At 50.4% G+C, this 23,914-nt stretch overlaps 1 protein-coding gene across 8 annotated transcripts in view; it reads right to left on the bottom strand.

Moving 5' to 3' along the window:
• Nucleotides 1-23,914, bottom strand: part of LOC116850029 (fibroblast growth factor 17) — a 158,732-nt gene that overhangs the window by 47,285 nt on the left and 87,533 nt on the right. Inside the window, exons 1-2 of one of the 8 annotated variants that reach the window (XM_032827799.1) lie at nt 21,547-22,174; nt 19,204-20,932 (exon numbers count right to left, since the gene is read on the bottom strand). The exons of 3 other annotated variants lie outside the window; for them this stretch is intronic. In XM_032827799.1, coding sequence (XP_032683690.1) covers nt 19,204-19,223 — 20 coding nt within the window. In that variant the 5' untranslated portion in view covers nt 19,224-20,932; nt 21,547-22,174. Of the gene's footprint in view, nt 1-18,548; nt 21,517-21,546; nt 22,175-23,914 lie in introns of those variants that run through there. 4 more of the 8 variants (XM_032827800.1, XM_032827801.1, XM_032827803.1 and 1 more) reach the window with 4 other exon arrangements.

The raw sequence follows: 23,914 nt of genomic DNA, 5'->3' as shown, positions 1-23,914 counted from the left end.
CACCGATATGCGTACCTCGCGTCGCGGTATGTGTATGGTTTCGATGGCTCGAAACGCAATAACTCGAGCGCAGGAAAACACACGGCGCACAACTGTACCAGAACACAATGGGCAAAAAAAGGGGCAAAAACATCCCGCGTCTCTATCGTCAGTCCCCCAGTTACTGAACGACCGCGCGAGCGATCGCGACAATTAATATTCCCAAGACATTCGGACACCTTCAAGAAATCAATATATCATTATATTATTCATTATATATTAATGATTAATAATTAATTTCACCGATTAATAATTAATTTCACCAATCCATTAAATCATTCGTAGTTACGTATGCGACGTTTGAATAATATTCATTGTGGATTTACCGATTATTTTAGTCAACTACAGTCCCCAATCAATTAATTAATGTCCAACACTGTCGCGGTACGTGTCGCTTGTCGTCCCGAAAGATAACGAAAACACTCGGAACAGCGCGCGACGCGCGAAGGCAGGTCTGACCACCTTGAAGGTCGGGATTTGGAAGTGTGTTAACTTGTCGCGATCGCGATCGCACGACCGTTCGGTAGTGGGGGACTGACGACCGTTGATAGACACGGGATGTTTTTGCTCATTGTTTTGGTATTGCCGTGCGTCGTGTATTTCCGCGGAGCACGTGTGTCGCGGTGCGTTAGTTAAAATAAATGAAACTATTACACCGGCTCTTGAAACATTCGATCTCGCTAATTAACGCGCGTGTTTCCGGCCGAATCGTCGTGTTCACGCGAGTGTCAGTGCCACTGCCAGTGTCAGTGCCACGAGTCTGAGTGCCACGACGTAGCAGCGGGGGAGCAGGGTGCTGCGCCGGGAAGCCAGGACGACGAGACAAGAGCGATGATACAGCATATATTTTCAGGTATGTAAAGATACATTTCCAAGCGCGCGCGAATCATTTATTACACGGGAGACTTCCAATATTATTGGAAGTTTGACGAATTTATCGAGAGCAATGAGATATCACGAGTCGAAATTTAGGTCGGTGTTTACAGTCCGTTATCAATAATGATACAAGAACAGTGTAAAACAGCATATATTTTTAGATATGCATATTTCCAAGCGCGAATCGTTTATTATACAGGAGGTTCTCGATTTTATTGCGAGTTTAACGGAATTTTATCAGTTGGACGAAAATAATGAGATATCTTGAGCAGAGAGTTTAAGCCCGTTATTTATAGTCCATTATCATTTGGCAAGTAATTGCGGCTTCACGAATTCGATTCACTCGCGGCAATACATTCAGAGAAGTGCAACAGAAGCTCACCAGTCTTCTCTCACCTACATACCGACGTGAAAACCGCGTGCCCCAAAGTGGGGAACAAAAACGCGCGCCAACACCTCGGCCACGTATCTAAGTACAAATTGGCGTGCAAATATTAGTCGTGCCCCTTAGCGATTCTTAAACAAGTTCATTATCAGGAAGCGCCATGTTCCTTGTCCTCATACCGTAAATACAATTCGTGCTGACCTACAAACTCTGAATCACGTTATTAATCGACGATGCGCCGCCGGATGTTGGACAATGGTAGCGCGCGCGCACACATACACACGCACTTACGAATATTAATTTTCATATTTGCCTCAAAATGTAAATACAAACTTCCCACAAAATCGTCACGTGACAATCACAATCGCGATTTCAGCGGTCCCAATACGCGAGGATCATGACAGATCTGGCCGACGCGTTTAACGGTGCGTCGATTTTCGCCGGCGACGCAACGTTGTGCGTGATTACCCGTTAGTTGTACTGATATATCGATCCGGGAATGATGATTCACTGATTGAATGTGTAATTGCGCCGCGGTCAGCGCGCAAATAACGGCCCATCAGGCGTAATCCGGCGCGCGAGCTCTTTCTCGGGCCTAATCGATCGGGCTATTAGGGCCTGCCGAAGCGGGCCAGAGGCTCTCTTGGTGCGAACCGGCCCCGAAACGAAACCACGAATTTGCCGGACGCGCGAACAACGCGAGGGAGATCTCTCTCTTTCTCGTCGTAGGTGGTCCCCCGTAACGACGCATGGGCGACGTATAAAGTCGTTTTAGAGGCTCGTACACTTACGACGTCGCGAGCTCAACGGCTTAACTAGCCGAGGTCCTCGCGTTTTATTTTCCTCTCTCCGCCGCCTGCCGCGGTATATTCGTCTATTAACGGGACGATTAGCCGGCTCCTCTCGCTGATCTCGCGTGCGCCGGCTGAGCGTTATTAACTGCCTCGCGAACGTAACTGTACACACGACTTCTCCAAGAGGAAATCTCTGGAATTACGCTCCGCGACGTTGAGATACACCTTGGCGGGGGCTGAACCGTCGATCGGGAATTCGTGCGAAAATTTCAGGGCTCATCTGGGCTATTTACGATCGAATGACCGATTTAATTAATTATTAACGGGGAGAATTTTGTGGATTATCGTAAATTACTGTGGAACCGAGGAATAGATTGATTCTGCAGTAATTTACTTTATCCTTTTATTTCATATGCTATTTATACTTTAAGAATTGAGAGAGAGAGATGGGTTTTTAAAAAATTTTCCATATTTCCATATTTAAAAAGTCCCAAGAATACAATTTTAGCGAAATTTTCTATGTTCCTTGACAAGATAGACTTATTGGCGCAATCAAATTTATGTGCGGACCAGCAATACTGTTTTTCTCCTGTAAGGTCTTATTTTTGGGTAGCAGTTTAAATTTAGATTTAAGTTTCTCCTTCAATCCCGTTCGAACAATGTATTTGATGTGATGAACAAAGTGGAAATTTAAAACTACGTTTAAATCTACTGTTGCGTAAAAAGTCGGCCATAAGAGCATATATGTAATGCAATATTGCATCACTATTGATACGCGTGCTGATTTCGAGCGATTTTTATAGACTTATGCTTCTTTTTCAAGCGCAGAGAAGCGACATCTTCGCGGAATCGATATCGATACAGACGACTGTTATCTGAAGTGTTTGAACTTCACCGTCGCTTTTCGCGGATATATTTAGCCGAGTAAAATTAAAGTGCATTACTCTCGCGGTTTCTGTTGCTCGCGTTTCATCACGGCGATAAACTACGTCTCTTTCTCGGCGAATTTCTAATGGAAAATCTTGACGCAAATAGTAACGGTAATATTTGCGTTCCCGAGATAACGCGAACCCGATTGCTTAAGTAGTCGACGTCTTTCTCGTCCCTCTCTCCTCTTCGGCTGGATCATATACACCTATTAACGTACCAATTAGACGGCAGTTCTCTGTAATCTGAAAGCGTGCCTATTAATCTTCTCGTAAACACAACTACACGTGTCTTCGCCGCGTACGATGACGCACCAGCTGCGCGCGTTCGGTGCTGCGAATTTGTGCAGCGATTTCCCCGTGTGAAAATCACTAAAATTCGACTAGAATCGCGCGACACAAGCACGCACGCACACATAGTTATCCGTAGCTCATCTGTCTCGCAAGTGCACTTCCTCGCACACTTTCCGGAGGCTCTCGCGAACACACGAGAAGGCTAATCGGATTCCAAGGAGCGTCGGGAAACGCGCGCGATTCCAGCCGTGCGTCTCCGCGACCTTCTCGCGTCACGCGAAATCACGCTGAGCGGCCATCCGTCGCGCACCTCGTCGTCAATGACGTGCGGTAGATACTTCCCCGGGCACTCCCGGCACGGCTAAACATCCAGGCCGCCCGCGTCGTGAACTGAAGATGTTTGTTTGGCTTTCCCACGAAGAATGCCGTGAAGCACTCTCGAAAGTCAGGCGACCGTGCGCGTCGAGTGTCCGCGAGTTTCCGAGACCCGACACTTCGATCGCGCCCCCGTCGTCCCCCGGGCGCAAACGTAGACTTCAGCTATGACCACGCTCACTAGGTGCGGAGCGAAGTTCTCCTACAGTCGGAGTATACCTGAACTTCGGGGAAGCCGACTTTACGCGCGTATTACGCGACGTTCTCCTTCACCGTGCATTACGTTCCCCATTCCGCCAAGTGGCTCGCGCTCGCGGAAATAAATACGACGGAGACACGGCTCGATGTACGTCGTTATGTGTGTCATCCGCCGTGCAAGAATCGCATAACAACAATCGCGTCTTCAGCGCGCGTGTCCCTCTCTTTCTCTCTTCTTCTTTCTCTCTCCTTCCCTGTCAACCTTCGTACGTCAAAGAAAGATCAACGCGAATACGGTAATTACGTCGCGTATTCAACGGCGATGTATCTACGAGGAAGTGATTCTCCATGATGTCATCATCCGCGAAATATTGCCGGCGAACTGTGTGTGCGCTGGTGTCGCGTTATCTGTTCCCGCGAGATCGTAATATTTGTCGACGGTGTTATCGCTACATTAAGACGTCGGTTATGCAAAAAACAAATGTTTGTCGCTGCATCTATTTATCTCGTAATCACGCGGCTCGTGAAATAGAGCAGACCGCACGGCGACGACGCCCGCTGGTGAAGATGCGCCGGTTGATTTCCATCAAATACTCGATTTTTTGTCTCGCGATTCTGCCCTCGCCCGCCTCTTCCCCGCTCCCCCGCTCTGCCATCCTGCGTTTCGCGAGGTCGCCTCGTAAAATTAGTCACGCCCGGCGCAGCATCGGGAACGGCACACGTTTTCCGCGCGAGAACGGGCGGAAAATTGTGGGAAGAGTCGGGCAATCGAACAGAGACGTGAGTTCATGAATTTTTCACAAGTCTCCACGGGGTCGTCGTCACTGAAAGTCGATATCTACGGTAGAAGTGCCGCTGCTGTTTGGTCTCCGTTCCGATCTCTCTGTCCGCTCTGAGGGAAGTAAAGCCATCATTACATGTTAGATCTTGCCGCGTGCGCGGAATAACCTTTCACCCCACATAAACTATATTTAGCGCTCGTTGTCGAAGTAACCCAATAACACATGTAAAACTTGAGCGCAGGTTCGTCGCGGCTCGAGCGCATAAATGGAATGGTACTGATAAAAGTCGGAGAAACATCGCGACTGATCGTTGATATTTAATGGCAGCTGACGTGCTCTCTGCGTTTAACGAGGAAAATGTTCGCGCATAAAATGCGCACAAACCAACTCCACTTAATAAGCTAAACAAGTTTCATATATCGTGCGCGTCATCTGCGTTACATCTGCACATAAATGTTGCGTCTGTTCTACTGGTGTAAATATATTGAAAGAAAATTGACGTTGAAAGAAATCGCGATCATATTTATTTATTTAAATGGGAAAATTAACAGGAGAAATTTCGTCCCTTTATACAAAGAACAATGTAAGTGAAAGGAAAGCGATCGCATCTACAGAGACGATCAACGAAATCAAGAAGAAGGAAAAATTTGTTTACATATTTCCAAGACACCGTCCAACAGTGGGTTACATCATATCACACACATCCCTTTATCTTCTATGCGGTCTCCATTCAACAGAGTGATAAGTTTCTGTATCGGGAAGGGCCGCGGCACGCACGCTTGGGTCGTGTCTCCTAGCGTTAATAATTCAATAAAATAATCTATGAAAAGACTAATCACATCTTCCAGCCGAGACCAGCCGAGATACGGTCCGCGATAGTGCCAGCGAAGAAGCGACGACATCGATCATCTTCTAAATATTTAGTCTCGCGATCGTTGACCCGTTCTAACCGGCCCACTCGTAGACGTGCCATTCCCTCTCAATCACGTGGTGCGGTTACGGGCGAGACCCTGCGCGAGCCCGCGATGTGTGTACGCGATTGCAGACGCGACAGCGGCGGCCTGATGCAACTGACCGATGCAATGCGCGCGCCTTCGCCGTCGTGGAGGCACGATAACGCATTGGGCTCGTTATCGCCCTCGTATCGTGTTACGGGCCGAGAGACGATTCGCGATACAAACGCGTGCCCGAGAGAGCCGCCGCGTACTGCGCTCTTCTCCACCCTTATGCAGCGGCTTTACTGCTTCCACGATCGACGCGGTAGCATACGACGCGCGTACGAGCCCTATCTAAGTTGGCATGCTTATTATATCCGTATGTGATAGCCGGCGATAGCTGGGTCGCCGCGCATATCCCGCGGGGGAAATATTGGAAATTCCGCGGCGTTTATGCGCCTAGGCGGATTGAGACTTCATGGTGTACGTGGTGAAGCTTGAGTCGTCAAGTCTTGTATTTGCAAAGGGAATCGCGATAACGCGTTGGACGATAAGGCTGTCTTTTTCACGTCGTGATTTGTCTTCTGGCTAACGGAACATGATATGTCACACCGTGGCCGACGATGTTTTGCTCGACACACTTTTGCTCTTGGTGGCCGTCATTGATTCGCAGTGATCGAATATATCTGAGAGAGTCTCAATGCAGTTTCGTTTAGTTAACTCGATTTTTCGTCGCGCAACGCGCAGTCGGTCGAGAACATCGCATCTCGGTCCCTTGTACTATCGTAAATCGAGCTTTGCGTACACAAGCGCCTTCGGTGACTTCCGTGCCGTGCGCTTTCGAATGCCGCGAGCCGGAAACGCAGGGCGCTCGCTTGCGCGAGGTGAACGCGTGCGCGAGACGCCGACATTTACATGAACGGATAAAATTGTCCGAGCGTAAGACCCGATCGTACCGAGACGTTGCAACCCCTACTCCCTCGCGTCGCGACGGCAACACCAGCCGGCGAAGACCGGCTTCTTCAGTTCGCGGCACCATCCCTCTGGAAGTTACGTGACAGGGTACCGGGTTCGACGCCCGAGCAGGGGCGAGCTGGTGGAAACGCGGACAAAACAAGACGCGCTGCTCTCACGACAAGTCAGCGGAATAAAGTTTGCCCGGTGGTGCGGCGGCGATGCCAGGGGTGGTGGTGATGGTAGCGGGTGATGGTAGCGGGTGGTAGTAGCGGTGGTGGTGGTGGTGGTAGTAGTAACGGCGCCCGAAAACTTGGGAAAACTCGAAGTCTCCCTTGGACCTGGTTCGAAGGGGTTAGCACCGACGGCGATGCGCGGGGGGCGGACGCCGAGAGTAGTAGTGGTGGTGGTGGTGGCAATACTCTAAACTAAAGTCGATGGCCGCCGCTCTGGGAGAGTTCTGGGTGAGTTGGGCGCGCACGATCAACTCGCCGAGTTCGATTTGTAAACAGGGCTCTCAATAATGGAAGATTGTTATAACCCGCGACCGGTAGTCTCCCCCATCCTGCTGGCCGGAGCGGGTGGAGGACAAGAATAATACGTGAGCGAACTTTAACGCCGGACGACGAGAATCGCGAGAGTAAAGTGGTCTCTGACTGCGAATTGTCGCTCGTCGAAGGAGTCGGCCGAGCTGTCAAGTGGCACGCGCGTACAATCGGATCGTTTCACATACGGACGCGATACGTTGGCTCAGGTAAAAGGAAAATCCGCGAGAGACGCGATTGTATTTTTCCAAGGGGACCTCCCCAAAAATTCTGAGTAGCTACACGGAGGAAACGGTTGGCCCACCCAGCAATCTGGTCATGCCAAACGAATTCAACAGGGAAAATACGGAACGAATAAATATGTGGTTGCTGCAAACACAGAGCAATTGCTGAGTTATTGGCGTTGCAGCAGCGACGATGTCTGGTCGCCCCGATCAAGTGTGTCAGTAGTACATGTCGAATTCTGCTTCCTACAACCAGATCACGCGCAACTACATTGGTGTAGTTGATGTACCAAAGTAACTGAGTCATATCAGCCACACATTACACACATTACACACATTACATACAGATAACTAGGATGATGCGACTATTTATGCTGTCTACAATATTTCTGGCTATGTGCACCATATCTTCTTTCTTTCGTGTATCAAACCGATTGTTTTTCCAATGAACGAATCGCGATAGATTCACGAACGCGCGGCAATCGCGGTAGAGACTCAACTTTAGGATCCGTAACCCAGAAACGTTCCAACCTGGCCTTCATCCACTTGCCCTTTCAATTACGAGACGCTGCTGCTCGAAGCGAGGTACAAAACGCTCCGGCGGGACCCGAGGCGACGATGGTTTTACGGCGCTCAGCGTCATCGAATTAACCGCTAATCTCGACTCGCTCGGCCTCTCTATTTCATCTTCAGAGCGTACCTGTCATCGGCCGTGACGCGCCATTACGTAGCCGCGGTGGGAAAGTTAATTGCCACTGCCGGGGCAGCCCCTACGCAAGACACTCATTAGGTAGCTCCGGAGACCCAGTGACGTCAGACCTAGTAACGAGGATATGGGGGCCGACGGACTCTCTCATGTCGTCTACCCTTATGCCCGCGTTCATGGTGGCGGTCGATTCATCCGGACAATCCGTTGCTTCCCGCGTCCCGTTCGTGCTACTTGGCCGTTCGTTCATTGTGATTTACACGATCATTAACGATACTAACTGGGGAGGGGTGGGCGAGAGGGGGCAGTGAAAACGAGAAAGAGGGAGGGAGATTTACGCCGTTTTGGAGGGTACAGCTGTCCCGAGGGTTATACTGTATCGCCGCGCTTCGAGGAGGGCGCGCGACCTATCCAGGAACGAACCCTTTTACGAGCAACTCCAGCTCGTTATTATTACGACGAGCCGAAATAGAATTCAGACTCATCATAGAATCGTCCGGGCCGGCTAATCGCCGTAGTCGACGAAACAACGGAAGAATTTATAGGCGCGGGCGTAAATCAAGCGTGTAAACAACGGAGCGACTTTACGGCGCTAACATTGTCTTATTGCGCGACCTACCAGAGCCCCCGAACTGTTGCGACGTATACGTAACAGAGATGCGACTTCTCACGACGATATTTCTCAAAAAAAAAAAAAAAATATATATATATATATCAGATCGTCTCGGGTTTAAATTGGTCAGAGTGATCTGGATACTCAGAGCAGCGTCGAAATTCCTCTAGGTATCGGCGAGACGGTCTCGGTTTCTCATTCTTACGCCTCAATGTGATCTCCTCTTCTTCTCTCGTCCGCCTAACGGATCGTCACATCCAAGAAACGGCCTGATTGACTTTTTAATTGGAGCCCCGCGCCTGGCAATTACGATCGTCGACCCCCTTAGAGTCGAGGCCTCGTGCTGCGCGCGAGCTCGCTCGCGGACATCGTGCCAGTTCGGTAATACGCAAACTGGAAATCGCCTCGCGCGCGTCCTCCCCGCCCGGCGTCGTCGTTTACCTTGGCCCATGACGGACGACGCCCAACCACCTCGTGTTCATCCCGTCTTGTCACTAACTATGTTGGTTTTAGCCGGCGAGATGAGCTCGGCTTGATAGGGCAGCGCCAGCGCAGGTGGACGAGGACAGAGCGACGTAAAGGTCCAAAAAGGAACAAACATGTCGCACGGGTGATTACGCGAGGCGTATGACAAGTTATGAAGCCGATCGGTGGGCGGCGCGGCACAAAGGGCTCGGAAACCTCCGAATCGGTCCGGCCATTCTCGGAAGGGACTCGCGACTCGTCGCTAAAAATGCCCCGGCTTAATCGCTCATCGGCAGAGAGCGAACCGATACACCGCTCGTAATAACAATCCCGCCGAGATCGCGACGGAACTCTGTCTCCCTACGGCGTGCCTTAATCGAGAATTAATTGAGAATTATCGCTTTTCGAGACATTTTAATCGTGCACGCTAAATGTCCCGGCAATAAAGTACCAAATTAAATTTCAGCTAAGAGACCCGTTTCGCTAAAATTAATCTCGAGATAACGTTTCGTTATCTTGCCCCACTGGGAAACCCAATTCGCCGCGGCCCTTTAATTATCAATGTAAAATAACCTCATAATTAGACGTTCCACGTAATATGGACTCGATGTAGTATCGAGATACCGTAAGTATCCCTATTCATTCCTCACGTGCGAGCGATTAAAGTCCCGAGGTCTCCGCGTATGCGGTGGCCGCGCATCGTCGACGCAGCGCGAAAACGAAAGAGTTGATTTATTAGCGCGACGAAATGATCCTCATTACGCCGCTCGTCCTCTCGGCCGAACCAGATTCCTCGTTCCGCTGCGCTCCCGCCCGTCCCGAACCGTTCGACGCCGATATCGCGGCATTAAAATTATCATGTAAGCGACGACTTGGCGTAATTGCCGTATACGTTACAAACTCTCCGTGAGCTTATTAGATACGACGGCGCGATAAGTGCGCGCGCAAGCTGCTTCTCACGCTGTTGCGGGCCGCTGCGGTTGACGGAAAATGCAACCGTTGTTTCGTCAGTTGCATTTTGGGACACGACCTTATCTCATATGTACCTCGCGAAACGTGGGATTTGTACTCTTGAAATTTTTTGGAATCAAGTTTCATTCGAAACGCAGAGTGACGCAGCCGATTTTTCACTCTTATAGAGCGAATTCCCCACTCTGAATCGTTGATATATTTTCACTCAATATTTAATGATAAACCTGATGTATTCCACCGTCAAAAGAGCATATTCACTTCGACCGATTGAAACATTCGCTTATACGGAATCAGAATCCACTCTTGAATGAAATATTCACATTTGTGGCAGTGTTCTCACCATCACTTCGAGTGAAAATACTGCCACTTTTCACTCGTTTTGAGGGGAATTTCACTCCGAGGAATTTAGAGAGTAGTTTCGCGATCAACTTTGCTCGAGGTGAGAAGTAAGTCGCTCGACACGTTGTAAGGATTGAAACGTGACTCGTGCATCGTCGACTGTCACTTTAAATATATATTAAAATTAATTTTATGTGGATATTCAAATAACGTCTTCTGTGGGAAATGAGGAAAAATCTGTATCTTCATTTAGGCCTCACGCAGGACGACGCACGAGTCGCCAGGCGTTATCACAGCACGTGGAATAATCGATTACGCGACGAACTTTACGTGTTTCTCTGTCACGTATCGAAGAACAATGAGCGAATTCTCTGCCACGCGAGCGCGTAGGCAGAACAGGCGAACGGCCTCCATTATTTCGCGAGGGTGGCCACGGAATATGCATGCGCGGTCCCTTTCGTGCACCTAGCTCGCCGCGAGTGCTTGTGTTCACGCGAGTAAGTGCGCGCGCGTGTCGTCGCTCCATACGCTTCTTTTGCGGCCGAATCTTGGACATTTCCCAGCGAGGCGACATTAAAGGTGCAATAACCCGATCTCGATGCGGCCCGCTCGTTCGGTTAACGACCGTTACAGCAATGACTGTCCCTTGAATCGAATTTTGCGTGAGTGCTGAGCTAGTAACAAGGAAAACGAAAAGAGCTGGAAAGCGCCCGTAGAAACCGCGCGTGCATCGCATACACACACACACACACGCACGTGGCGCATTGTCGTACGAAGGGGCGCAATTGTTGTCGTCGAGGCACGTCGTGGAGATTGTCGCCATCGCAACTTTTGTCGACTTTTGTTCCTTGCGATGCTATGCGAATCGTCGCGTTGATTTGGTCGCGACCATCGATCATTCCTACAGCTTCATCGATTTCGATTCGGGCGATTTACTTCCTCTTTCGATAATGGTGGACTTTACACTTTGTCACCGAGTACAAATCCTATCGTGGTTCAACGCGCCGAATAAACACGTCGGTCGGTGAACGACCGCGATCGATTTACCAAGTTGCTCGGCAAGTGGAAGCTGGGAAAACAAAACGGCAAATTCGCGAGATAGAGAGAGAAACAGAGAGAGAGAGAGAGAAACATAGAAAAAGTCAGACAGATTCACACGAGAGAGAAGAAGGGAGAGAAAGAGAGAGTCCGCCGCTGCTAATCTAATAATTCGAACGTTACTCTCTTTCACTGTTATTTTTGAGCGATATCTGCAATTTTCGCCAGGCGAAATCGCAGGGTGTGACGCATCGCGTACAGGTACACGGAAACGGCGGAGCTCTGGGCGCGTGAAATCTACTCTCAGGTAACAGACCGCCCAAGTTGTCCACGCCAGGAGAGGAGCCGGGACCTGTCCGCTCCCATGAGCCTGGAGCTCCGTCTGTCTTTCCGCGAGAACGGCGACTCCCGCTCGGGGCGAGCGCGCCATTCCGAGGGATTAGTCGTCACCTTACACCCGTTCGGCTTATGTCCCGTAACGCACACCGGATGTAGAAATGTCTTGAGCCAGCGCATTGCTTTACCCGCCGCTACCTGGTAGCGCTGGTAGCGTTCAGCCGTCTCCACCTCCGCCTCCGCCGCCGCCGCCGCCGTCGTTGCATGCGGCGGCGAGGGTCGCTCTCGATGTTCGCCTCGAGGTTAAAACTCAATCCCACCGACGGGGATCTGGCGCCGACTGTCACGCACGAAGCAAGAACAAATTAACCGTCACGTACGATCGCCTATGCCGTCTATACGGTTCTTGGAAGTACGGTATAGTGTGTACCCGCGTGATCCTCGCGTACGGCAGGTGCGCCAGTGAACGAACGGATCGGTAGTCGGATAATTAAACCTGCCTGCTGAGCTAATGTTTTTAACACGCGCGCACCCATATCAAAATATGTTAAACACGACTTACAAGTTAAGAAAAAAAAACAACTTTTCAAGTTAGCATGGGAAAAACATGCTGATTAAAATCGAAAGAGTGTAGGAGAAATATTGCGATTGATAAAGTGACCTCTCAAATTAAATCGTTCTTTCTAAAGTACAATCAATTTCACAGTGTACTTTTCACTGAAATGTTGTACTTATAACTAGCGTTTCAACTACGATTATAATACTGCAATCAGCAAAGTCTCGCTGATAGAATCAATAAATAGTGGCAACTATTCCCATTATTGGTACACTTTGTGAACACAGGCAGTGTCATTGCACGCAAGGCGCACGGAAGCCGTTATTTCAAACGCAGAACGTTGGGTCTGGTATAACGAATTTGTGTATTACAGATTTTATAGTGAAATCTTACGTTCATCGGTCAAAATCAGTGAGAAATAAGACGTGGCAATCAGTGAAAATCAGTGAATATTCACTAGCCATTGGTGAGTAGCTCTTTTGCTGGTTCAGTCGACGATATTTTTGCTGATCCAGTTCAAGAGAATTTATACGGATTTGTACAGAAAGAACGAGAGGAAGAAAGAAGTCGAGGTTCTTTGATAACGCAAAGACAATACGACCTACCGGCGAGTCGCGTGGGAGCCGACGCGTTAAATTTATTTATCGCCGTCATTAGAAAAGCGCATTCCGCCCACGGCGGTGCCAATGTTTAGCTAAACTGCCGACACCTGCGAAGATTGCGATAAACGTCTGGCGATAGGGGTGCGCGGTAAAAATTCATTGGCGTGGTTTCTCGACGCTCTATTGTACGACAAGCGGCTTCACACGCCGTTGACTCCCCGTGAATGCCATTTCTCTTAAATATCGATTTCGATGCAAGCCGTAACACGTGTTATCGCAGGCAGGTACACGACGGGCTCTCGCGCTCGATTCCGCACCGGTCTCTCGAGCAATTGGCCGATGCGAACCGCGCGAGAGAGTGAACACCTCCTATGTGTGTACAGGGAGAGTAAGTGCCGGGCGTGTGTACGCAAGGCGCGCGGTGCACGCGGCGTTAGATTACTTTCATGCCGTGTTTGTCGTGCGGTCGGACCTGCCAGTTCGCGATTGCGGATGATTTCTACGACGTTAAGCTGCTGTTCGGACTTGATCGCCGGACGATCGAAGCCCGACTTCTCCTGTTAACCGTGAAAAGGAAGCGTGTCGGGACCGCGACCAATCGACAAGCGGCTGCAAATTTTGTAAAAATTGAGACACACAGGAGGACACGCAGGCCGATTGATCAATTTCGAGCTCCGGACCTCCGACGGAGCGAACATTCTTGGTAGGGTCGAGAAGATTTCAGCTAAAGGTACAATGAGACGCTTATAAATTGTGTCACTCGCGAGAAAAGGACGAAAGCCACTTCCCCGAGGCGAGGTGATGGGATCAATGCCGTCATTATTAGGTGGGAGCCCAATCGTGTAACTATCCTTACACGTTTATTGCCTCAAGGCAGATAAACGCGCTGCAGGTATTGGACGACACACCTGCCACGGTTGCAGGGCAGTTCTGCTTGTCAACGAGCACCTTCACTTAGCACGTTATCGCGCCTAGTAATTGACCAAATTGCCGATAAGAACTTGCTGAGAAAATCATGCCCGCTCTCTCGCTCGACGGTCAGCCTGCTCCTCGGAAACGTCGCAGAGTCCGTCCCTCTCTCAGGTACGAAAGCGTGATAATGGTGAAGGACCTTTTGTTAAAAGTCAAACTACGCAATTTCACACCTGAAAATTATAGCTATTCGTTACTAGCAAAATGTGCAGCGGGAGGTAGAACGGTCCAACAGGAATTCAATGCGAAATTTTAGAAATAAATCGTCTCTGAGGTGTAACGAAAATTCCGTGAAGCGCTTGTGCAAAAATAACCAGCGCTAGATTCAGAAAAATCCATGAATACCTAAGGATCCGAGATCATGAGAGATAAGCACTTGATATTCGTGTTGCTTTAATGATATTTTTGCTCGCGAGATATCTCATTGCAATTAGCAAGATTATTGATTATCTCGGATAAGTATCTTGCTTTTAGAATATCGGCAGAAATATACCAAAACAATCGCGAGGTGCGTGATATTGCGACGCACAAAAATTGCGTCCTCTTTCCTAAAGGAGAAAATAAAGCTAAAGGGAAAGATAATAACTGTCCGGAAAAATAAGTGTTCATTTGAGTATTGCAACCTTAACATGTGTTTAAATCTTGAAAATAATTATTTTCCGTTGACTTTGTATCGCTGAAGAGAATCCAGGTATTCAGGGCTTTGCTAAATTACTTATTTTTCCCTAATCTGTGGTGATCAAAGACGTGCGAAAAAAGGATTTTATATATATATATATATATATATATATATATATATATATATATATATATATATATATATAGAAAGAGTGCGCTTCAGAGAACCATTCGTTTATCCTGTTTCAATATCAGACGGGCGAAAAATCGGATAAAAGGACTTTACGTTCACGAGAACATTCCTATTCGTTCTGCGAAACCCCGCTGCTATTCGATATCAAACCGTGACACAAGGCGGATAATATCATTACCGCGACCTTGTTTTCCCTGATTGGATTGCCTTCGCGTTCGCATGTATATCGATACTCTATTCGATATATATTAGAATTACCAGAGCAGAGTATCGAACGCCCGATGGTATCCCGCAGCTTTTACCTTCCACCAGTTGCTCCTCTCATTCCGCATTAAAATGATAACTTTAAATGTAGCTCTCCGGTAAATCGAAGCTTCCCCCGCAAATGGGTTTTTCGGATATTTTCCCATTTGCGTAACATTGCTCCCACACATTGTTTCTCATCATAATCCTATTCAGTAATCTGCTCTCCGCTGAACGATATCATGACGACCGTCACATTTGATTTCCATAAGAAAACATTACATTTGCGCACCTACACGTGCGGTTTCGCGCGTGACTCTACGGTACGCACTTTCGAGAATCGCACGACGGCAGAAAAACGGTGCAACCGGATCTGAAGCACCCGCGTCACGCGTTCCCTCAACGAGACCTCCTAAGCATGAACCAAAGTGCATTGTGTACGACCACCGGTGTCCCGTGGTCGCTAAAATCTTTCTTGTGTTCGCTTATTATTCATGTTAGCACACGCTTCGTCGGGGATTTACAATGTTTGCGCGTCGTGGCGTAGGTCGAGCATCGTTACCGGGCATCATGCTCCGCGCGCGGTGGGCGCCGATCGGCCGCCGTTCCGCGGAAAGCCGCGTCCTGGGACTTCTCGCGAGACGTATAAATGCTAATTTTCGAGTGGCGACAAAACACCACTGTCTTCTCATACGCGGGAAAGGCATAAAGTGTCTAATTTTAGCGCTGCATCACTGACACGCGCGCAATCGAGCGCGATATCGGGGTCGCGGGGAGGATGAAAATCGAATATTAAAGTCTCGGGAAGAAAATCGGAGGGAAAGCGGCGCGACTATCGCCGCGCAAAGAGGAATGATTGATCTAACTAAAGTTATAGGGAGAGAGAATTATTTTCGAGCCTGATCATAGTTTTTGGTTGTTGCGACACGAAGTAATAGTAGTAACATGCGTACAAGGTTGTCTCTAATATCAGAGTAGAATTTAATACAAATGTTTCAGTATAATTTTTAGTAATCGTTCCTCGTGGTTATAGTTACGACATTGTTTTCTCAGTGTACTCTCTATCGACCCGTTCTCAAAATTTATCGGGTCCATTCGGTGGTGCAAGGTGCGCGAGAGTCGCCCACCCATTACTGGGAAACACGATAAAAGCCAACGAGTTGTGAAAGGTCCCAGGAGACCACGCGGCTCGCGACCATACGGCGCAACGAACGCTGTCACTCACGCCTGGTAAGGGGATAATTCCCTGCAATTCAGACTGACTTGTACACGGCGCGAAATGAACGACCCACGTGTACGCGTTACGCCGCCCCGCACGCGTTCGCTCGTCCGCCCGCGCTCCTTTCCCCGCGAACAAAATGTCGAAAATGCAATCCGCTGATTATAGGGATCGCGAGAGCGCGGCAGAATAAAACGGAATGATAATAATGGCCGCCCGCGAGGTCTACCGTATGATCACGCGGGACAAAGGCGCGCACCGTGCGATTGGGAATCATCGATTTGTCACTGATAGGGAAAGGCCTTAATCGGTTCGCAAGGATTGATTGAGTGTCAAGTACGGCGACTTCAGCTACGAGAGCTTGGGCGGGGAGGAAGGGCGCGAAGAATGAGAGGTGAGAAAAAAGAGAATAACGGAGTCTGTCAAATCGTGGCTTAATCGCGCGGGGCTCATCCGAAAAGCATTTTAATTGCGCGTCCCTCTTATCTGAAATATGTCGCGTTATCCCGGACGTATCGTTTGATTTTGCGACTGACAGCTCGCCGCTTGCCGATAATCAGCCAAGTGGTGGATAAAGTGGCGGAAATCCATGACCGTTTACGCAACCGGAGCTAGGGACGAGCTCTCTCGCGTTTCATAGCTGTTATGTGTTCCCACACCGACACCAGATTTCGATCTGGAGTGTATACCGAAGGGCGATCTATCGGCCGATGTGCCGTCGACGGAATTGAAAACTATTCGCGCACGTATCTGACAGGCAGATCACTGATAAGTCCAAGTGTCTCTATTGACAATTCGAAAGTCCAATCAATATATTTTTCTTTGGATCGCTCGCGATTTCGTCGATGCTTCGCTCAACGTCCCAAAAATCCTCGCGCTTCGAAAAATCAACAGACTCGAGCAGGCGTCGCTTGATTCATGCGTTGCTTCTCCCCAGTCCCTGTGTTTAAAAAAAGAATAACGCGCCCCGTAAATCCTCCCGTAGAATATCAGTTACATAAGAGTACCCGGTGATGACGGATATAAAATCATTGACGCAACACGATATAATCTACAAAAAAAGGGTCCATATACATGCAAAGTAGGAGGACGAGAAAATGCGCGAAATAAAGAGCTCGAGACGAGGAGAAGAATACCGAATTGGACGCGCACAAAAGCCGCAAACGGCGCGTGAAATCACGCGGGAATTCCCCTACCTAACGTGAGAAACCGTTGGCTTAAAAGGGTACGGCTTTTCGTTAACCGACTGCAAATCGTGTCAAGGCCCCTCCGGTCACACTCATCCGCATGGGGTTACTGGTCCGACGTGGCGGAGGGTTGCGTGCTCGCGGTCGGTTGAGTACCGCTGCCGCGGGACCGTTATGCACCAGCAGCAGTGCAAATAAATTAAAAGCGATACCTCAAGATGGTAGCCGAGCTTTCCTCCTTTAAATGCCCAACATACCAAAACGGAGATGCAATTCCACCGGAAGATGTATCGAGACGATTACAATGCAAATCCCCGTCGGAAAAATGGCCAGTTCGGTATGCGGAGGGAAAAAGGGAGCCTCTCCTCTCCGCGAGGCCTTCTCCCTTAAACTATCCCAGTAGCACACTGCGCTCGTAACGGACGTACCGTTATACAAGCACCTTCGTACGGCCGCGAGGTACGACTTGTCTCTCGTCGTGTTTGATCATAACTGCGTTTTAAGATCGAGACAAAATCCACGTCGCTGCTTTACCGTCCACTGTCGCCCCCGTCGAAAATCTAGGTCCCAACGCGTCTCGGGACGGACTTTCTCGACCAGTGCCTCTTCTTTATTTGTCGAGTCAAACAATGTCAAACGAGACTGTGCATTTGAAATGCAGTAAGTACACCTTAAACACTGGCGATTTTCGTTCAAACCAAGTCTTTTGGTCTCGCGTTTCAGCTTTAGTCTTACGTACTGCTATTATCATAAGTATTGCGGTCGAAGGAACGATCTCAAGCAAACACATGCATTTAGTCTGAACGAAATCAAGTAACAATCTCGGATTGCGTGGATAGTGACGAGCAATAAACGACGAACTGTAAACTGCAACCTGTGAGTTGTAAAAAAATGAGACTAAGGAAGAACTTGCTTATTAAAAAGGAATAAATTAGATTATTACAACGTTTGACGTCACTGCTGAGACGCACAATATCGTTTGGTAGCAGAACGTCAGCGTATAGTGAATTAACGAATTATCGTGAATTACGGACTGCGTGTACATTGAACATCATCTCGCAGACGCGTTTCACCGTTCGCCGTTTATCCCGTTCATCGCCGGAGTGTACGCGGGCTGTACGCGCCGACGCGTCGCGGCGGTCCCGTGTGTCGTGGAACTTACATTTGGTTCCGCGTTAGACGACGTGGATTGACGAGATCGTGAAGGGACCGCGTGATCCGAAGCGGACGTCATCCCAGTATTCGTGTACGAGTAACCTTTGTCAGCTCGGAGCCAAGATCATTCACCACCACGTCGTCGTCGTCGCGCGCGCACTACTAGCTCTCTCGACCACAGATACACCACCACCACCACCACCACTAAGAACAACCACGCAGCAGCAACAATAATAACAACAACAGCAACAATGCCAGCCACAACAACGCAGCTACGTAGCACCAACACGGTCAGCACGACCACCCGCGCGGGGGAGGGACCGCAAAAATAACGGGGAGTGAATTCGTGTCGCGCCCAGAAGGGAAGAGCACGCGCGCCCGGTCGCGCGCGCGCGCGCCTACGATCCTGGATTTGCGAGGACGCTAAGTGTCTGAGTAACGTGGCGGGGATGCTGAGATCGTCCTTCTACCCGACCCCCTCGGAATCATCTTAACTCGGTCGGATCGCACACGACTCGATCGAGATAGACGAGGCACGGGCCTCTTTGTGGTTATCCGATGGGGCGGTAACGGAAGAACGATTGCGCCCTTTTCAGCGTTCTTGCGACTCTCCCTCTCCCGCTTTTCTCTTTTGCTTTTTGGTGCTTACTAAAGAGACTCACGTGATAAGAATGAGACGCATCCAGGCGCGTTTGCGTCAGCAGCGTCGACGCATTGCGTCGGGCTGGCCTCTGGAGCAGCTTTTAAAATCCTCGCTCCTATCGAACGACGCCGCTGATCCTTTAACACTTTGTCCCCCTCGTGCTTCCAAACACACTGGTATATCCCTCTGAGGCTGAACGACACCACTCGATCATCCACACACAGTCGCATGCACACTTTTTGCGTTGACTTCTCTCTCTCTCTCTTTTTCTTCCTCTCCCTCCCCCTTTTCCTCTCTTTCTTTTTCTCTAGCTCGTGAGAGAAGCGTGAACCGGAATAACAAGTAAACTCCGAATCTAAGCGCTCATCGTCACGTTGCACTACCGTTGCGTCTACGTTCGCACTGTTCGCCGTGCTGCTCGGGTACCGGCACTATCGGGTAGCGAGTTACTCCGGAGCGTGACAGCTACGCGTACGTGCACCTACGACGAATTCCACGCATCGGAGCAACACACAATCCAGGATATCCTATGTTCCCCTGACGACTCCACTCGACCATGCGCGGTCGCTTTTCGCTTGGTTTTCGGCGCGAAAACCCTTAGCCGGTGCGATTCCACCCCCGACGAGCGGTGGCGGCGGCGGCGGCGACGACGGCAGCGCGCGCGCGCGCGATCGTGTCCTCGAAACCGGGAGACAGTGATAGCACACCGTGGTAACAACGTAACCAATTCGTCACCACTCTGTAGCAGGCTTGGAAATATGCCAGTATTCCATCGTCACACGAGGAGTCGCGGCGCTTCGTGGGCAGCAGTTGGCGGGGGTGGAGATGAGCGGGAAAATACCGGCTCCACGAGGCACCGGGAGAAACGCGGTGTTTTTCTCTTTCTTTCTCTCTCTCTCTCTTTCTCTCTCTCTCGCCGTGGACAACGACCAACTCTCTGAGGAGATCGCACCCTCGTCCGCACTGAGGGAGAGAGGGAAAGGAGCCGGTGGTGACGCGAGACCGTCTGCCTCTCGCTACGGGGGATGCAACTCGCGGAGGTGATCTTCGCGGCGGCACGACAGATGCGCGACAGTGGCACACGACGTAGCGACAGCAACGCGACAATATGACCGTGCACGCGTAGCGCGACAGTACACAACAGAACGGTGCCGCTGCTGGCCGTGAAAGTCCCGTCTGCTCCGAGGCGCGCAAGTCAGCCCCACTAGTGTTCGCTCGTCTCTTACCTGGCTGCTGCCTTGCCGCCGCCGCTCGCCTAGAGAGTATCCCCACCCCTCTCGTGCCACCCCTCCACTCGTATCGTACACGAGGTTGCCCCTCCATCGACGTGTTTCCTTCCCCTCCTCTTCCAGCTCTCCTCTTACCCCTCCCGCGACGTGCACTCCTGGAGAACGAACGAACGAACGCCCCCGCCTGCCGCGCGCAACCCTACTTCTGCCTCACGCACTCGCGATATACTCTCTTTTATAGTGAAATCATGTGGAAAGGCGTCGTCACCTGGTCGAGAGCGGATCGACAGCGATTTCTCGCGGCGACACGTGGCGAGAGCAACCCTTAACGCGCGTCGCCGGCTGCAACCCTACGAATAGCACCGCGCGCGACGTAACCTCCCTGCCTTAGGCCGGAGCTTCGAGCGAACGATCACCTGTTAGGACGAATCTCCCTCTCTGGAGATCCTGTCCATGTGGGACGTCCGGAGCATCGTCTATTGGCTAGCTTCTCTCTTTCGGTAGACTTTGGGGTTGTATCTGGGTAAGAGAGAATATGTGTGTGATTTCTTCTTAAGACTCGAAAGTTAAGCTTCGGAACGCGCGGTAGACGTTTGGAGAAGAACGCGAGAGGACGCGGTGACGCGCGGATCGAAGGCAAATATCGTCGTATGCATCGCATTTCTTCATCTTTGGAATGTTCTTCCTGAAATGGCTGGGCTCTCTCTCTCTCTCTCTCTCTCTCTTTCTCTCTCTCACGCTCAAGAGAGACGCTCTCCACGCTCTCTCCCGCGGAATATTCTCGCCGGAACGCGCGTCAGTTTCTCCGCAGCTGGTGTATCGCCGGCCGAACGGCCGTTTCGCACACTCGCATTTTTGAACCATCACGCAACACTCGGCGCACACACAATAACTTAAAGGTCACTTTATAACAGCTGGACAATCCGCGAATCGAAAGTGTGCACGCATCAATAGCAGTGACGCGAGAGATTGAGAGAGAAAGAGAGAGAGAGAGAGAGAGAGAGAGAAAGAGAGAGAGAGAGAGAGGAGATGGTCTCGCGACGCGCCATCGGCAGGCGTGTCGGCGCGACTTGTGCACGCTCGCGGCGGCGTGCGCGTCATTCGCGCGCGATTTATTTATCTCTTTTTATTACTTTCATTTCGCCGCCGAGATGTGTGACGACGGCCAGGCGGTATATAAATTACGGCACAAGGCGTATCGGCTGTGGTATTCCGCCGCACTGACTCGTACGTGTCCGGTGACAGTGACGAGCGGGCGGTTGCGCAATCCCCTCGCGAACCGAGAGTCCGTGGAAGGTTTGTTTTTCTAAGTGAGTCAACGGCACGATTATATTTTAATATATTTCGATGAATGTGTCGAGAGAGTCAGAGAGAAAGAGAGAGAAGTTGCACCATTCACAACGAGCCACTCAAGGACTCCTCGCGAGCGCGCGCGGAACACGTGCGAATTTCGCGTCGTCGTCCGCCCGCAGCGAACACATCCGAGATGCCAGTAGCAACGGCGACGGCGGGACGAAGACGAGCGGAGAACGGGGAGAGAAAGAGAGAGAGAGAGAGAGAGAGAGAGAGGGGAGAGAAAGAGAGAGAAAAATTCGCGACGCGGCTCTCCCGGAGTGTCCGCGACGCGAGAGAGAGAACGAGGTACTGATGACGGCACGCTGCCGCGGCATCACGGACGACCGGTGGTCGCCTAACGCAACGAGATAATTAATTATCAATCGAGCCGCCGATTATTGCTGACCGATCGCGACCGCTCGCGCGGGCTCGCGCGATTCCGTCCGCTGTCGCGGTGTCACGTCGCCCTCACATTGATAGCGACATGGAGGAATTAACGTTCGCCAAACGAGTACGCGTTCCTGAGCTCTGCTTGCGTTGCACTATTAAATGCGTGTTCAACGTGCCTTCGATATCCGAGATGATGCCCGGCGGCGTGTGGATAGCCGCGATAGTGCCTGCATTTGTGGGACGTTACGCGCGACAGCCATCAACGGTGTCGTGATAACCGCGGCGAATTAAGCTGCAGGGGTGCGAGCGATACAATCTTGTTCTAGGATTAATTTTGAGCGGTCGTTACTTCGGCGGCTTTGAAGCCCAATTATTCAGGCTATCGTGTCTCGAGAGTCCGAGGTTAACGCAAACAGCGCGATCCCTCTTTCCACGATGTGTCCGGCGTTGAGGTTTCGCCGAGAAAGAGAACGCTCGGCCTCTGAATCGTTATCGGGCTACCTTAATTAGATTCACCCGCGCCTGACGATTAACCGATAAACGAAAGAGCCATTTTTGACGTCGCCATCTTACGTCTCACGGAATTCAGACCGCCGGTCCTTCTCACGGGCGTTCTTAAATTTCCCTCTACACGTCGCCGAATGTTGCTCCGAACGACCTAATTCATCGAACGCCGACGGGATATCGCGCACGTGGGAGAATGTCGGCGCCCTTTTAGGGCCGTATCTTTTTAGGGGCAGCGACCCTTCGAGCCTCCAGGCTCGCACTCCGAGTCCCATTTCACGCGCGTAACACGCGCGAGCCACTTGCGCGCTCGCATTTACCAGATCTTCGTACACATACGTTTCTCTCTCTCTTTTTCTTTTTTTCTCTCTCTCTTTCTTTCGCTCTAATCTCATGATTATCTCAAGGTTCCTCACCACTTGCAGCGAACGAGAAGATAACAGGCGCACTTGACGATTGTCCGATCCGGTTATATCTCAACGAGCAAATAGACGAAACTTTTGATGCATTATTGTGCCAATTAACGCGCGATGGCAGGCGGACGTGTGCCGAATGAATTTTATCCCGTGCCACCGTATTGACTTGGTCGATAATTGAAGCGTCAAGAGGATTCCTCTTACTTCGGTCGGCTTTGTTAACGATACCACGGACGTGTACGGCCCTGCTGGTCGGTAGATTTGATCGGTACAAAGCGGATCCTACCTATCCGAATTAATCTGTACCATCGGTGTCGGGCTACCTACCCTACATGTCGCATCGTTTAGGGCCCATTCTGAAGGAACCAGCTTCATTGGCAGAAAGAGAAACGAGTGGCGACCTTAGCGGCGGGCAGACGAGGGTGAATTGGGCCGCCCGCTTAATTACCGAGGGCGACAAGTGTCGGTGTCGTGGTACGGACCAAATTCACCAGGTCCCCGGTCCCGGAATACCTGAAGATCGCTGGTGTAAATCATAGAACAATACTGTGCAGGACCTTTGTTCACCGGTCGGGCCGGAAACCTCTCGGAGAGGGATCCTCCTGAGAACGCCTTCGGCTTCCCCCATTCACGTTTCCAAAGGAAGATTACGACGCGCTACTCGACGAAACGTTCGCTCGGCGCCATAAGTACGGATTTACACACGCCGGGTCTTATCACCGATTGGTCCCGCGATAACCGCTCGACCTTCAACAACGCGTAATCGGAATCACGAAGAGGGAGAGAAGGAGAGCGAGAAAGAAAAAACGACGAGCACAGAGAGAGAGAGAGAGAGAGAGAGAGAGAGAGAGAGAGA

This window comes from Odontomachus brunneus, unplaced genomic scaffold, assembly GCF_010583005.1.
Source record: "Odontomachus brunneus isolate Ranch 3 - 2012 unplaced genomic scaffold, Obru_v1 Obru_scaffold_132, whole genome shotgun sequence".
Lineage (NCBI taxonomy): Eukaryota > Metazoa > Arthropoda > Insecta > Hymenoptera > Formicidae > Odontomachus > Odontomachus brunneus.
This window is presented reverse-complemented; position numbering and strand designations above follow the sequence as displayed.